This window comes from Acanthaster planci, linkage group LG06 (genome assembly GCF_054643075.1).
Source record: "Acanthaster planci isolate LZ-2023a linkage group LG06, COTS_SCS, whole genome shotgun sequence".
NCBI lineage: Eukaryota > Metazoa > Echinodermata > Asteroidea > Valvatida > Acanthasteridae > Acanthaster > Acanthaster planci.
Window position 1 is genome coordinate 16,829,168 of NC_141782.1, and position 14,183 is coordinate 16,843,350.

Here is a 14,183-nt window from a genome sequence, read left to right on the forward strand (position 1 = left end):
TGATGTTTCGTGGCACTATTAGACATACTATTGCGCTTACAACATCAAAGTCAGGAAGTGAAAAAACACTTTAAGCCTGAACGTAACCGAATCGAGTGATGGAAAACGGCCCAATTAGTGTAGCGCGACTTTTTCTGCTTTAGGCATTACTCTTGAGGGCGCACTTTATTATTGACGTGGAAGTACAAGTACAGTATACAAGTGAAGCTGCCTCCAGTGAAAACATCCAGTGACCCAGCATGTCGGTTGGTTAAGAATAACTAGCTGTAGGCTACTCAAATGTCAGGTGAGATTTTCAAAAGTATTACGTTGCTATGATTTGTCAAAAACCTGCGCATACTTGACCAGGACTAAAATTATCTTGAGTATTATTTATTTAGGCCTAGGCCCCTGTGATGGTCGACAGTATACACGATCATCATTACGCGTGACGATAAGCACGATTGCGCCAGTTGGATGTGATGAAATTTTGACCCAAAAAACTTTTCTCCAACAAAAAAAAAAAAAAATAACGTAGTTTGAAGGTACACACATTATTGAGTCACTATAAAATTTTCCAAATTCTCCGGATGAATGACAACTGAGCACATTGTGCACCTTTTTCAAAAGGTTTTATTTTATAGGCCTATTTGTTCAGCAGTCCATGGAGGAAGGACTTCCTCCATGAGCAGTCCAAGGTTACTTTTCCAGGAATTATGCAGCAAATGATTGAGCAGCTCAGAATTCAATGTGTCATTGCCCCAAAGGTCTTGGCAACCATGGGCAAGAAAGATGCTCAGAGATGTACACTTCCTGTAGATCAGTATCGCAAGAACATTGGGAAGCAGGACTATAAGCGCAGCAAGAAAGATCTGATCCGGTCCAAACGAGAGGCAGATCGGAGGAAGACTAGCACTGGCTTTCGGGTAAGGGTGGAGGTAGCCAGTTGTTGAAGGGTCCCCATATTAGGCTGTAATGATTATTTTCTTAGACTTTTTCTGCATCTTTAAACTCTTCTACAGTGTATCAACACTACTTGTCAGCCTTTGTGGGTTTAGAGGTTTGAAAAGTGCACTTTTGAATGGGTGGAAATCTGAACAGTATGCACTTGTATGTTTATGGAGTGATGTCGGATTGAGTGATATAAATTAATTCTGGAAGCATTGACTACATGCAGCATGATTGTGGCTTTTTTTATATAGTTTTCAAAAATAAAGTTCTTCACTGGATCGGAGCTGTGAAGACACTTTCATTGTCTACTATGAATGCATTGCACATCTTAAAAAAAATTGCAAAAATACCCAGGATTATATGTGATTTTCATTCTGAAGTTATACATTGATTGACCGTAATCTGTCATTCTTAGCCTCAGCTTTCATGTTTGCATAACATTTACTTTCTTATTTTCAAAATGTTTTAGAACCAGTTCTTGGCGCCCTTTCTGACAAACTCAGGAAACTGTGTGAAGTTAAATTTATTTGCAACTTATAAAATATTCATTTCACCACAGGTACGTTCTTACACACCAGGGACTCACAACAGAAAAATAAATTTGGGACTGCAAAATGACTTTTTGTTGCACACGAATCAATGCAAGATTGTGGATTTGCCCTTTTTTTAAATCTGGGATGACATCACAGGTTAGCTCATGAATATGGAATGTGCATTACCATAAAAACCAACAAGAAATGAAATACTTTTGAAAACATGGAACAAAAATTGAATATAAGGTTAATTGAAACTCAGAGTTGCATTTTCAAGGGCTTTTGTTCAATAATTGCATTGCATGGACTCTAAATTTCAGCCTGACATTGTGCCCGAGTGGAAACAAATGAAACAAATCAGTTTAGAGTTACAACAGAACAGACACAAATGAGTGACTCGTGTGATTTTAGCATGACATGATGTCAGTTATAAGATTATATTCATACATGTGTAGTGTTATTCTAAGCTTGTGCAAAGATGTCGGTGCCTGAAGTTTGAGCCGAATGATAATTTCTCCTAAAATGTAATCATAGTTTCAGTTGTCTATGGGATATTTGAGCAGGCATTCCCCATTCCAATTCAGTGCACCACATTGCCTGTAAAAGCTTATGGAAAAAAATGTTGCGGCAATAACTGAGTATTCTTTGTGTAATTGAATGACTACGCAACCTGTGACAGAGTACTACCAGTGAACACTGCTAACATTCTTGAGCACTGATACCATGTCATGGAGGAACTCTGTATGGAGCAAAGCGAACAAAGTGGGCCCTTATTCGGTGTGATTGCTAAACAGTTTGTTTTGTTTGTTCTAGGCCAACGCAATTTCATTTATTCATTGCTCTTGTAGGTGACTTTTCTTTCTGAAATATTTCGTGTCACTGGAGAAAACTTTGGGTCAACAAACATTTCAGTAGCAGATTTTTTCAACACACACGGAAGTGCAATTTGTAATCATTAATGTATTTCTTCATAATTTATAAACAACTACCATTTGAACTAAAACAAAAACACAAAAAATATTTAGATCAGAACTCCACTTTTATTCAAGAGCGTGCTCTTGTTTCTTTTTCAATGAGCTGCATTTAATCATTTGTCAGACAAATTCTCTTTAATGAATTAAATTTAAATGAATTTAATGAATTGTCAGACGATGACAGTTGTCATTCAACTATTCGATCATTTGAATATTTGGCTGAGCCTTTATTTCACTTAATACATGTACCTGTTTTTTTTTCTCTACACACTGCAGGATTCCATGCTGGTCATGCTCGCCCTGTGTGCTGTAGTGTGCCTCATCTACATGTTCTTCTACTTACAAATGCCTCCAAAGACATGACAGGTGGAGCAACTACTATCACGTTGTGCCTCATTGCAGAACTAGTAGGATTCATTGTCTCAGAGCTTTTCTAACTCTTGAGTCCAGATGCTTTGTCTGAAATGATTGATGAATTAAAGGGATTTTCAGTGGGTTTTTCAATGCTGGAACTGTAGTCTCATTCAAAAGGACAGTTTATACTTTACTTGAAACCAACTGGAAAGCTCGCAGCACAAATATTTGATGTGATGTCACAGTTTTGCCTCTGTGTTTGTTTTTGCAATAAGTGTGAACTGGCCTCAAGCAATGAAATGACTCACGTTGAGACTTTAATGGTTGTGTGAGAATGTGTAACTCTAGAAGCATTGGAGGAGAGCAGACAGAAGCGTGAACTTTTTATTCATCCAATTGACAGGCATAGGAAAAAATATTTGTTGGGTCCAATCTAAGTCTCCACTACAAGCAGAAAAGAATCAGACATTTAATGAAATATCTACAGGTTATCCAGTCTTAAGTCATTGGGATGATTTGTGACAATGCTATTGTCTATCGTCTTTTCCTTAGGGTTCCTGCAGCCTGGAAAAGTCATGGAATAGTCATGCAAATTTTTTTTTTCGTTTTCCAGGCCTGGAAAAGTCATGGAAATTGGTAAAGATGACTAAAATTATGGAAACATCATGGAATTTTTCAAACACTGTGTGTGATTTCTGTTATAAAGTGCAAAAATGTGTGATTTTATTTGCAACTTTAAAAGTCCAGAGTCCAGGAAATTGCAGTATTGGGTCGTGGATTTTCATAATTTCGTCATGGAAAAATCATGGAATTTAATTGTCCTTTAGGTGCAGGAACCCTGTTTCCTTGTGACTAAACTGGAGCTTCAAATTGTCATCGGCTCGTATACAGGTTTACTCAATAAATTCTGCAAGGAATAGTTAAGCTTCTTTCATGGTCGTCATCCAGATTCAGAAAGGTGTCCAGTACAAGAGCAGTCATTGGAGAAATTCAATCAGTGTCATCAAGAGAAAGCGAAAGAAGAGTCTTATGTCGTGCTTTACAAGAACCATGTAACTCTACACAGGGCTAAGATGGACTTGGTAATTGAACTGCATTCAGTCAATATGACTACATGCACCACTTTTGGAGCATGTATTTTGACCTCTGACATTTAACCTTTATGATTTGCAGGAAGTAGGGTACTTGTAGCAGAGTATCCTGTGCAAATAAAGGGCCCTAGGTTATTGAGGGTGTTGATATATATCTTTTGGAAATGAAACATTTTTGTCTTCCATATTCAACGAAGATGCATTTTTATCTTGTACTTAAAATCATAAGTGAATAGTATAAAATTTATACAAATTCATAGATTGTGTATCTTCGTAACTTTCAAGAGGTTGAATGTCTGAGAAAATTCCTTTTTGTATGAGGCATTTTTGCCTATTTTCTCTTTAAAACAGAGATGTATAAAAAAAATATTTAAGAAGGTGAATTTTTCATTTTCTGTTTGTAAACTAATTATAAAATGGATGATGGAAGTAGTCTGTGTCATTTAACTAAATTCCACTGATGTTCTTCAAATTTTCTGTATTTTCTCTATTTCTAGGTAATTGATGAAATAAACGCATCATTAAAAATCTGGGTGAAATGGCAATGTGTTACATGTGGGTGAGTCACAGGAGTTGAGTCCCAGTCTGATTCCTGAGTCACTTGCCTCAAGGTTTTCCGAGTTGTTTTTTTTAAGTTTGTATGAGATATAAAAATAAGGAAACTTAAAAGATATATCTCTTGAAAATTAACTTGGAAAAAAATATCTCATGAAAACTAACTTCCATGAAACGTTAGTACGTAACAACGTGCAAAAGGTCTCACAAAACGCGTTTTGTAATGGAATTTGCAGAAAACTCGCGTTGATCCCTACCCTGTACTAATTAAGTGAAGATCAACAGGCTTAAACGAAAGGGAAATATTGCAAATGTAATAAAACCCACTGTGGGCGAAAACCTGTGACCAATCAGGAAGCGATAAAAAGTTCTATGGACCTGTAACTTGCTCACTGGAATGACTCTATGGTGTTATGACCTCGCCCCTCTGCGTTGCTGTAAGACCTTTAGTCACTATGAACATGTTGCAGGGGGGGCAGTTGCTCCTCTTCTGACGATTCCATATGAATTTATGTCACTCAGGTCAGACAATTAATTGACATACCAACTAATTCTCTCTTGATGTACGTTTTCTTTATTAATGTTTAATATCTTGATCTAGCTATTTCGCTTATTTGAACTGTTTTTAAATATCTCCACCTATTTCCACTGTCTATAAAACCCTTCAGGCCGACTGCATAAGGTTTCCAAAATGTATTTACAATGCATTGTACAAAGCAATAATTTGGGGGTACGGCCTTGTATCTTTTATCCAAATGTGATGTACAAAATTGACACTAGTTGTACACATTTGCCACGGTACTTCCTTTCGCGGTCAAATTGTGACTTTTGGTTTGAAATAATACATTTGATTTTGCAACTTTACACGATCACGTATTATTTCGACTTTTGATACATTTCAACCCTGTTAAATAATGTAGACATGCAGCCTCATGTTTATACATTTGTACATGTATATATAAAAGTACACCCTAACAATTTCCAATACAAAGCGTTGGTTGTTACAGAATTCATGGTGGCAGCTGGTCTCATTACAATCAGCATTCACAGATGTGATCGTGGAACTCATCAATTTCCAATACAATTGACGCCCAACCTTTTTCAGAAAGTAAACAATCACGAAAGTAAGACTGCTGCCAGATACAACAATGGAATAATTTCTTTTCAAATACCAAGAGTACCCATTGCGATCACGTTTCTCTTAAGATTTCAGGTCTGAAGGTGTAAGCGCTGACCGCTAAACCCATCTTGAATATCAAGCCTTAAAAGATGAGGGATTTCTCACTAAAATTTTGACATTATTAATGAATTACATTTCGTATGATAGAGTACTTTGCAGGGTGTTTTATGAACGAGGGAAATTATACAAAAATTACACCCAACCCACAATGTGCTAAACTAGCGTGCCATCGTATGTAACATCTGGTGTATGCGGGGGCAGGTTGGTCTCCCGTCTGATGGGAGTACTGCCCCAGTCACTGTACTCGTTTTCCTCATCACCATCCGTGTCTGTGTCCTCACAGTCGGGGACTGGGGCCAGCGGGTACAGCTCGATGAACATGTCCTTGTTGCGGGACGACTCCTTGGCCTCCCTGGCCAGCTCGGGCCGGTCTAGGTTTGCCGCGGTGCGAGGGGATCGCACTGCATCACCACTGATAATGGCCGGGTGGCGGGACAGGAATCGGTTGCACGCCTTATACACGTGATAGAGTATCAAACTGCCAATCAGGAATCCCGTGACGAACACTGTGGCAATGATGACTGCCAGAACGGGTGTGGTTGGCCCTTTGGGGAAGAGAAACGCAACCAGTCAAAGCATATATGAATTTACAAAGATAAGAATTATTTTGACTTTCAGAACTGTCGTCAATGAATGACGATATAAGGAGCTCGTGTTCTATGTCAGAAGTATGTTAAAATTCAGTCTAAACTGTTTAACATGTAGCCTAAGGATGTTACTCCTAAACCCTAATCAGGCGAGACTGCCACAAACCCGATCGTTTTCGTCGTGTAGGGGAAGTCCAAGGCGGACTGGAACCACTGCCGTTGCCGTCAGTACAGCGCACAGCCAACTCCTGGCTGTGCTCGCAGCCTTGATCCGTCAGGCTCAGTTCCTCGTGTCGGCACAGACTCAGGTTTCTCTCCCAGCCCTTACACAGTAGCAGTGTGAACAGGGCTCGTGTGTAACTCGGCGCTGCCTGGAACTGATCCACAGGGAGCACGGCCCGAGGTGAAGTGAAATCCAACTGGCGACAGACGACGAGGGCGGCGTTCATGTCGTCCGACTCGTTGCCGGACTTGCACACCGTCCACCAGCGAAATTCGTGGTAGATCTCTACTCGGCCCTCTGAGATGTTGCTGCCACCTGCTAGACGTACTACAAACGAAATTTTTCACGAAAAGCAACGGTACAGTTCTTTTGGTTACAAGAAACAGTAGGGACAACAGGCACCACGTGGAAAACCCCGTAAAAGGTGCTTGGAAAAGAAAAGCTGGCTTATGGAATCCAGCGAAACGAAGGGAGAAAAAAAAATACAAGTTCATGCGTTTGAGTATATCGTTACATTCGCAAGTTAGAAACTACGTACCGTTTGCATCCGTATAGAAACAGGGGTTACAGGTTTTAATAATTTTAATAGAGCGACCCCAATTAGTTTTGTAACGACTAACATCACAGTGAGAATGTTGTAGCTGACGTTGTCAAATTTATTTCATTTTCGATTTGGCCTTTTTAATTCTCGAATTTGCTGGCAACAATGTAGGACTCCTATTTGATTCGATCCAAAGCATCCTCATCTATTACCTTGACGGATGACCTCTCTCTACATTTTACAAGCCTGTGTCACACTTTAATGCTTTCGTGCGGCTTACCTGGTTTCGGAAGCTTCAACTGATGGTGTACCGTGGGAGGAGAACACTTGACCCCGGCATCTTGGGCGTGGTTACAGTCATGCTCCCCCAAGACATGGTGAGCACACTCGAGGAGATTGCCTTCCGAACCCTTGCAATCAATCTCGTCAAGGAGTATGCCTGGTCACAAGATAAGAACCCTTCTGTCAACTAATCACGCTGAGGCTCTTGTTTCGGTAGTTAGTCGCTACATATACATGTATAAACACTGGAGACGTTCTTATCTCATGCAAGTGGCTAATGAGATTGTGACTGCTTGGTTACCGCCCATCGTAGACTATGAGCCTCCAGCTACACCAAGAAAGGGTGTGATATTCTTAGCAACGGATGCTCCTTTGGTAGGAACTGAACTTTGGTGGTTCACGAACGACTGTGAAAAAGCATCACTACCAACAGACTGAACACTCCCACCACATGTGGCGCTTTTCAAATGATGAGGGGGTGCTTCTGCTCGAGGCGGGTAGCAGTGACGCGAAGACCAAATTAATTGAAGTGCAAGTATCCTGTACCGGTACCTGTTATTTGCAGGTTCCAAATTCTCTGAGAGTGTTGCTCCTATTTGGCTATTCACCTTATCCTCCAAACTTGTATCAACCCCCTTTTGCAACTGACCGAGCATATGGATTCGGCTTCAACCATAACAAAGAACGAGCTAACTAAAAATCAGCTAACTATAAAACGATTAAGATTCTGGAATCCACTGTCTGAGAAATGAACTGAACGTGCAAACAGAACTTGCTTGACTTGTAACGATTCCCAAGGCTTGTTGGGTTTTACGAGAATGCACAACCTACCGGTGCCTTCCCGTCCTTTGCCAAAGTAGGCACCGAAAACGGCCGATTCGGCCGCGGGCAGCCCGAGCTGTCGGCAGGCGACACCGGCCGCCTTGATGTCCCATTTATCATCGCAGATGGTCCACCAACGTTGGTCGTGATACACCTCCACCCGACCCTCCAGCACTGTGTTACCGCCAATCAAGCGGATGTCTTCACCTGAATGTGGGGATGAACCGAAATATTCCTATAAATGTGGTGTTTGTCTGCTTACACGCTATATCCTGTCTTGGTTTAGTAGATAACAGTGGTAAAAGCCTCTGCTATCGAGCACTGGTTAAACAAAGCAATTACCTTGGATCATGAGCAAGTCCGTCGCACACCTAACACCCGCTGCTACCCGACGCGTACACCTCTCTCTGCCAACCCCGCTGTGCAAACACTCTGCGATGTTATCCTCTGTGCCGTCACATTGCAAGTCATCCAAGAGAAATCCCACTCCCTCGCTGCTGCCCCTGACTCTGTAGGACGGCTGCAGGTCGGCACTGTCCACCCCAGGAAACCCAAGCTGATGGCAAAGCACTGTGGCGTCATGCTGGTCCCAACCATCCTTGCAGACGAACCACCAGCGTCCGCCGTGGTTCAGCTCTACCCGCCCCTCGTACGGACGCCTGGGGTCGCTGGCACCCAACCGGGCTTCGAAGACTTCAGGTTGTTAGATAGTTGGAGTAATAATGTAATTTAAATAGTCTCTGCGTGATTCATTTCACTTCTCCTTTAAATTTAGTACCATTTAAAACAGAATATTTACTGCCAAACTATGTTTAAGTACTTTGATGTGCACAGTAATGTGTGTGGGGATACAGCAGTTTGCTAATTGATGATGTGTTGTGCTTGGTAAGAACATGATGTTACCGGTCTAAATGAAACACAGCGTTGGTTTCCAACCAAATTACGCCGAGCGGAGAACTTGATTTGGATGAGGTGAGCCAGATCTCTTGACGTCTACGATTTGCTTTCGCTTTGGGCTGTGCATGTTTTAGCTAAGTTGACTTTCCTGAACCTACTTACTTTGTTTGGTCCTCTTCCCATCACACCAGACGGCAGCGTCTTGGTCCCCACTGCAATACTGCCGACCAAACCCGGCATGCCTGCAGTCCACCACGCTAGTCTCGTTCCCAGTGCACTGCAAGTCACTCATTAGATACTCCAAATCGCAGTCAACGTTCTTGACCAAGTCGCCGAAGCTCTCGTCCGCGGGGTTTTCGCAAATGACGTCATTAGAGAGACTGTCACTCAGTTTATAAACCGCGAGATCTGACGAGTATCCCAACTGGTGGCAGACGACATTAGCGTCACGTATGTCCCAGTCATCACCACAAATCTTCCACCACATACCTTCAAAGTACACTTCCACTCGGCCTTCGGACTCGCCAGTACCCCCACTCAACCGTAGTCTCTCACCTATTAGTTTTGAAAGTCAGAGCTGAACGTTTCTAGAGGATGTTTATTTAGCCATTAAAAGCGCGCTGAGAGTGACCAGTTTTCACTTAAGTTACTGGAAATAACTTTTACTGTCCGCAGTGATATTTCCAATGAAGGGAGATTGAAGCGAGTAACCTATGGGCAATGCTACAAGCTGGACTCGAGAGCTGATATGTCTCATAGGTATACACGAGGGAAGAAACCTGTTTGCATTCAAATACCGCCTTCAAGGTTATTGTCTCCACTTTTTTGGAAGGGTTGGGTATGTCTCCTACTTCCTCTGGGATCGCTGACCGTTGATTGATTTATATTTATTGTTCATTATATATATCTACAGTGTTTCTCAAAAGCAAAGTAATACTAACCTGCTGGAATGGATGGTTTATCACTGCAAACAACGTGAGCGACCACGCCCCGGGCACAGCCGACCATTTGCCCGTCCCTATAATGGCACTGTAGTAGGTGGTCTTCATGGCCCGTGCAACGGAACCCAGACAGTCCTCGCACGTGAGGAAAACTCCTTTTGAACTTTGCGCGGTTGTTGTCTGTCCGTAGTTGCCGCTGCTCCTTAGAAAAATCCTCGGGCACGATGGTGGCGCTCTTAGCAAACTGGTAGCCAAGCTGCTTGCAGACCACGCGCGCGTCGGCAATGCCCCAGTCGTCTCCACACACGGGGAGCCAGTGATCATTTTGAAGAATCTGAACTTTGCCTTCTCTGTCATTGTTTCCACCTTCGAGTCTGACCGAATATGGGGGTTTTTCTAGGAAAAAAGACCACAGCTTCAACTTCTTACACAAAAACTCACATTTGAAAAAACAGCTTTGTGTTTTTAAAAAGTTGCTAGCCCAATGTCTTTTCCATGAATTTATTCTCTATGCTATTGATTTAATCCACGGTAAAACAATGAAGATAACTAAACACTGATTGCCAGAAAAACCTTCCTTTGAGCTTCCAAACAATGAGGTAAATGTTGACCTACCTAATGGGCGTGATGCGCATAGTACCCGTGCTTCATGCTCGACTCCTCCACAGTCCAACCCACCCACCAAACCGAGGCGACACTGCGCTATCTTGGACTCGTTCCCCAGACATTCCACGGACTCGAAGCTCCTCCTGCTCCGGGCTCCGTTCAACACGCCGATGATTTTGGCCCAGGGTGCCAGCGCTCCCGGAAAGCCCAGCTCTTGACACACGACCTGAGCCTCCCTGATATCCCACGTACCGGCCACGTCACAAACAGTATGCCATAGACCATTCAGGAACACCTCTAACCGGCCGGAGTTGGGTGTGGCTCCACCGGACAATCGAATTGAGTAGTCTGTTTCCAGTGAATTAGAATATTTTGAAACACCTCGGATAAACAGTATTACACATTTTCAAAGCATCAACCCTATATTCTTACATTAATTTGATATCAAAACTTTTTGAAAAAAATGACGTGGAAATGAATAACAATATGGCCAGCACAGGTACCGCCGGCGTCCAATCTATGGTAACATTTCCTATTTCACAGATATGCGATAAGTGATTGTTCTTGATTGGTAATAATTGGACACTTTCCATTATCGTGGGTGTAAAATTCTTTTATGATTAATACAAAGATGTATTTGTAAACCCTACACATTAATAATGGAAATTTTGTAAAGTATATGCTCATTGATTAATTGATCATTACGAGTATTAGCTACACACCCTGTGACACCTGACGACTGTCGCACCTGACACCGGCATCCTGTCTGTGCTGGCAATCATGCTGGTACCACTTCTTCGCCTGGCAGTCCATAAGCTCCTCCTCATCGCCCACACAATCGACCTCATCCAGGACGATTGGCCCGGATCCCGGACCGAAGTGAGCTCGGATCAAGGCTGCTGTGGCGTGGTTGAAGCCCAGCTGTCGGCAGACTACCTCGGCGTCCGTCATATCCCAACGGTCACCACAGACGGTCGCCCACGCTCCGTCCAGGTAGACTTCCACGCGGCCCTCCATAGGATACACTCCATCGGCAAGTCTCACGGAATTTGCTGAAACATGGGCAAAATGCATAAAACAAAATCTCACTTGAGAGTCTGATAGAGCAAAACTAAAATAGTTCGCCTGAAATCAAAATGGACTAGCTGAAACTGAAAGATGAAAAATAGTCCCTGCTCCATATGACAATTGAGACGACAAACGGCATCCATCCACATAACAACGTGTTACGGTATACGATACATAATAGTATGACATAATATTTTGGCCAATATTTAGGACAATTCTACAGGAATTCATTGGATTACAAGGCATTCCAGCTTACAGCAATATTATCAAATATAAGAGACGGTTACCAGCAAAAGCCATCTGAATTGCTACAATTCTGCCTGTTTTCACCCAGAAACGATACAAACCAACCGTGCAAAGTACCTGGCTCGATTGAGCGAGGCGGCGTGTTTCCGTTGCAATCCACTGCAGCCATCGAGGTCTGACAAGTCTTAGGACCCAAAACATCGTTTTGGCAAAGCGCTAGACTCGACTCGTTACCGTGACAACGCATCAAATCTATCAACGCAGCGATGTTTTCCTCTTCACTGTCTCCAGACCATGTGGTTGACTTGAAAGTCAAAGGAGAAATGTTTGTCGGAGAGTGGTACCCAAGTTGTCGACAGACGACCGATGCGTCGTTCTGGTCCCATCCGTGGCCGCACACGCGCCACCATTGCCCGTCGTGGAAGAATTCAACAAAGCCAGAACTGCCACCAGAGAGTCGCACTATGGTACCTGTCCGTTTCCATGAGAGTAATTACGCAAAAGTGTTAGACTCTTACACATTTAATTTCAGTGGATTAATTATTCCGTTTTTGCAATTTCCTTTCAATTTTTTTTAAAGAGTACAAGTTGAACTTCAAACTTTTTGATATGGTTTATCAGGTCACCTTGTTTACGACTACCAGTGACAACCCGTGACATCCCGTTTCCAGAACTGTCTTTTTTCTTTGGTTGTTGACGGTCTCGACTGGTGTAAAAAGTTCTTTTTGCAGAGTCATATTTGATCTGAATGCTATGAATGCATAAGAACATATGTAATACAAAACTGCTGCAAACTGCTTGCCGACTACTGCAGTGACCTAAAATACAAATCACAAAAAATGGAGGGCGTGACGTTTCGATCCTAGCAGAATCTTTCTTAAAGGCCAGGGAAAAAAAAAGAAACTGGCACCTGGCAGGTTGACTGTATGGTCCAGACTACACACCACACCAGCGTCTCTATCATGCAGACAACCGGTGGCTCCAATGCCACTCCTTGGGCATTCCAACAAGTGCCTCTCGTGTCCTGAGCAGCCGACATGCCCGAGGAGAACCTGGCCCGTGCCTTGGCCGAAATGGGCGCCCCTAGGGGCAGCGGCGGCGTAAGGATAGCCGAGTTGTCGGCAGACGACTGTCGCGTCTTTCAGGCCCCAACTTTGGTCGCATATTGTCCCCCAGGAATCACCGAGGTGGACCTCCACCCTGCCCTTGTTGGGCTGGTCAGTCCCGGTCAAGCGAATTTCATATGGCAATGGACCTGCAAAAATTGAATCTGAATAATGATCGTATCAATGCTCAAAGTTTTTACCCCAAAGATTTTTCAGAGGTGAGAAAAAATGTTTCTGAACCTCTGTAATTCTGGTACGGAATACGTGACTTAGCTTTCCTTATAACAAATTTAGGCTGGTGAGGACAGACTTTTTACATGCTTGTTATGAAATACAAATAGTAAAAAAAATTAAAAGCTGATTTTTTTTTCGGATAGGTAGTCCAAAACTTTCCTTTCAGCTGAAGAAGGGTCGAGCACTTGTTAATACTTAAACCCTACATTTTTTTGTGCGGGTGGGCGTGTCTTGGCACTACACAATAAACCCATTTTCTTCTATCAGCCTTCGTCTTAACGACGAGAGTGATCAAATTAGATAAGTTGACCCTGGCTTTTCCCTTTCCTCTCTGTTGCAAAGCCCGGCTTGAGTGCGTAAATCCCCTGTCAACCTGCCGCAGAAAGTCACGTGGAAAAAAATTCCAATTACAAGGTAACGAGGCCGGAAAATCTTCAATCTATTTTGGCAATCCAGTCAGTGAAGAAGAAACACATTCAAGTATACATGTGCACCACGCGCCTCAGGCGCAATATACAGTGCGTGCCACGTCCGCCTCCAATTCCATACATGCAAACGTGTATACTTGTGTAATACGGACGCGATAGCATTGCAATGATTTATGCTTGAGCGCTCCGACGGGGAACATTATGTGTGGATATTATGGAAGTGTCAATAGTGGAGTGGAGGGGAGGGCACGAGCAATATCAAATTTTGTGGATTTTCAGTAGAAAAAAACCGGCAGAAGTTGGGAAATAGGAATAGTAATGCTTGGCAAAGTTAATGAGAAGGAAGAAGTCGATGGAAGGTGAGGAAAGTAAAGATGAGATTCAGACAGAATGATGGATTGTAAATGGTACAAATCATAACTTCGAGGATTGCTAGGATTGTCTTTGGGTTTCAGCGGTAAAAAGTTTTCCATAAATGTCCGTTGAATTATGGGTATGGATCACAAAAACAAGGAGTTTCATGCA

The 14,183-nt window shown here is 42.7% G+C and overlaps 2 protein-coding genes across 3 annotated transcripts in view; one reads left to right on the plus strand and one right to left on the minus strand.

Annotated features, from left to right (window-relative positions):
- The first annotated feature begins 152 nt into the window (after positions 1-152).
- LOC147798891 (triple QxxK/R motif-containing protein-like) lies at positions 153-4,427 on the plus strand. Of its 2 annotated transcripts, XR_015425643.1 has the most exons (4): positions 153-286; positions 747-905; positions 2,714-3,353; positions 3,405-4,427. XR_015425643.1 is itself a non-coding variant. In XM_087138072.1 (3 exons), exons 2-3 carry the CDS (start codon positions 759-761, stop codon positions 2,798-2,800), a joined length of 234 nt encoding a protein of 77 aa, XP_086994198.1. In that variant the 5' UTR covers positions 153-286; positions 747-758; the 3' UTR covers positions 2,801-4,427. The 2 variants fall into 2 exon arrangements, 1 of the variants encoding a protein (XP_086994198.1); XM_087138072.1 differs by having other exon boundaries at positions 2,714-4,427.
- A 578-nt stretch (positions 4,428-5,005) lies between these two features.
- LOC110982203 (scavenger receptor cysteine-rich domain-containing protein DMBT1-like) overlaps positions 5,006-14,183 on the minus strand; it is a 38,963-nt gene continuing 29,785 nt past the window's right edge. Inside the window, exons 4-14 of the mRNA XM_022240460.2 lie at positions 12,801-13,145; positions 12,008-12,361; positions 11,299-11,628; positions 10,586-10,924; positions 9,971-10,366; positions 9,192-9,584; positions 8,475-8,825; positions 8,142-8,339; positions 7,309-7,467; positions 6,431-6,814; positions 5,006-6,222 (exon numbers count right to left, since the gene is read on the minus strand). Of these exons, the coding sequence (XP_022096152.2) occupies positions 5,831-6,222; positions 6,431-6,814; positions 7,309-7,467; positions 8,142-8,339; positions 8,475-8,825; positions 9,192-9,584; positions 9,971-10,366; positions 10,586-10,924; positions 11,299-11,628; positions 12,008-12,361; positions 12,801-13,145 (3,641 nt within the window). The 3' untranslated portion in view covers positions 5,006-5,830. The remainder of the gene's footprint in view (positions 6,223-6,430; positions 6,815-7,308; positions 7,468-8,141; positions 8,340-8,474; positions 8,826-9,191; positions 9,585-9,970; positions 10,367-10,585; positions 10,925-11,298; positions 11,629-12,007; positions 12,362-12,800; positions 13,146-14,183) is intronic.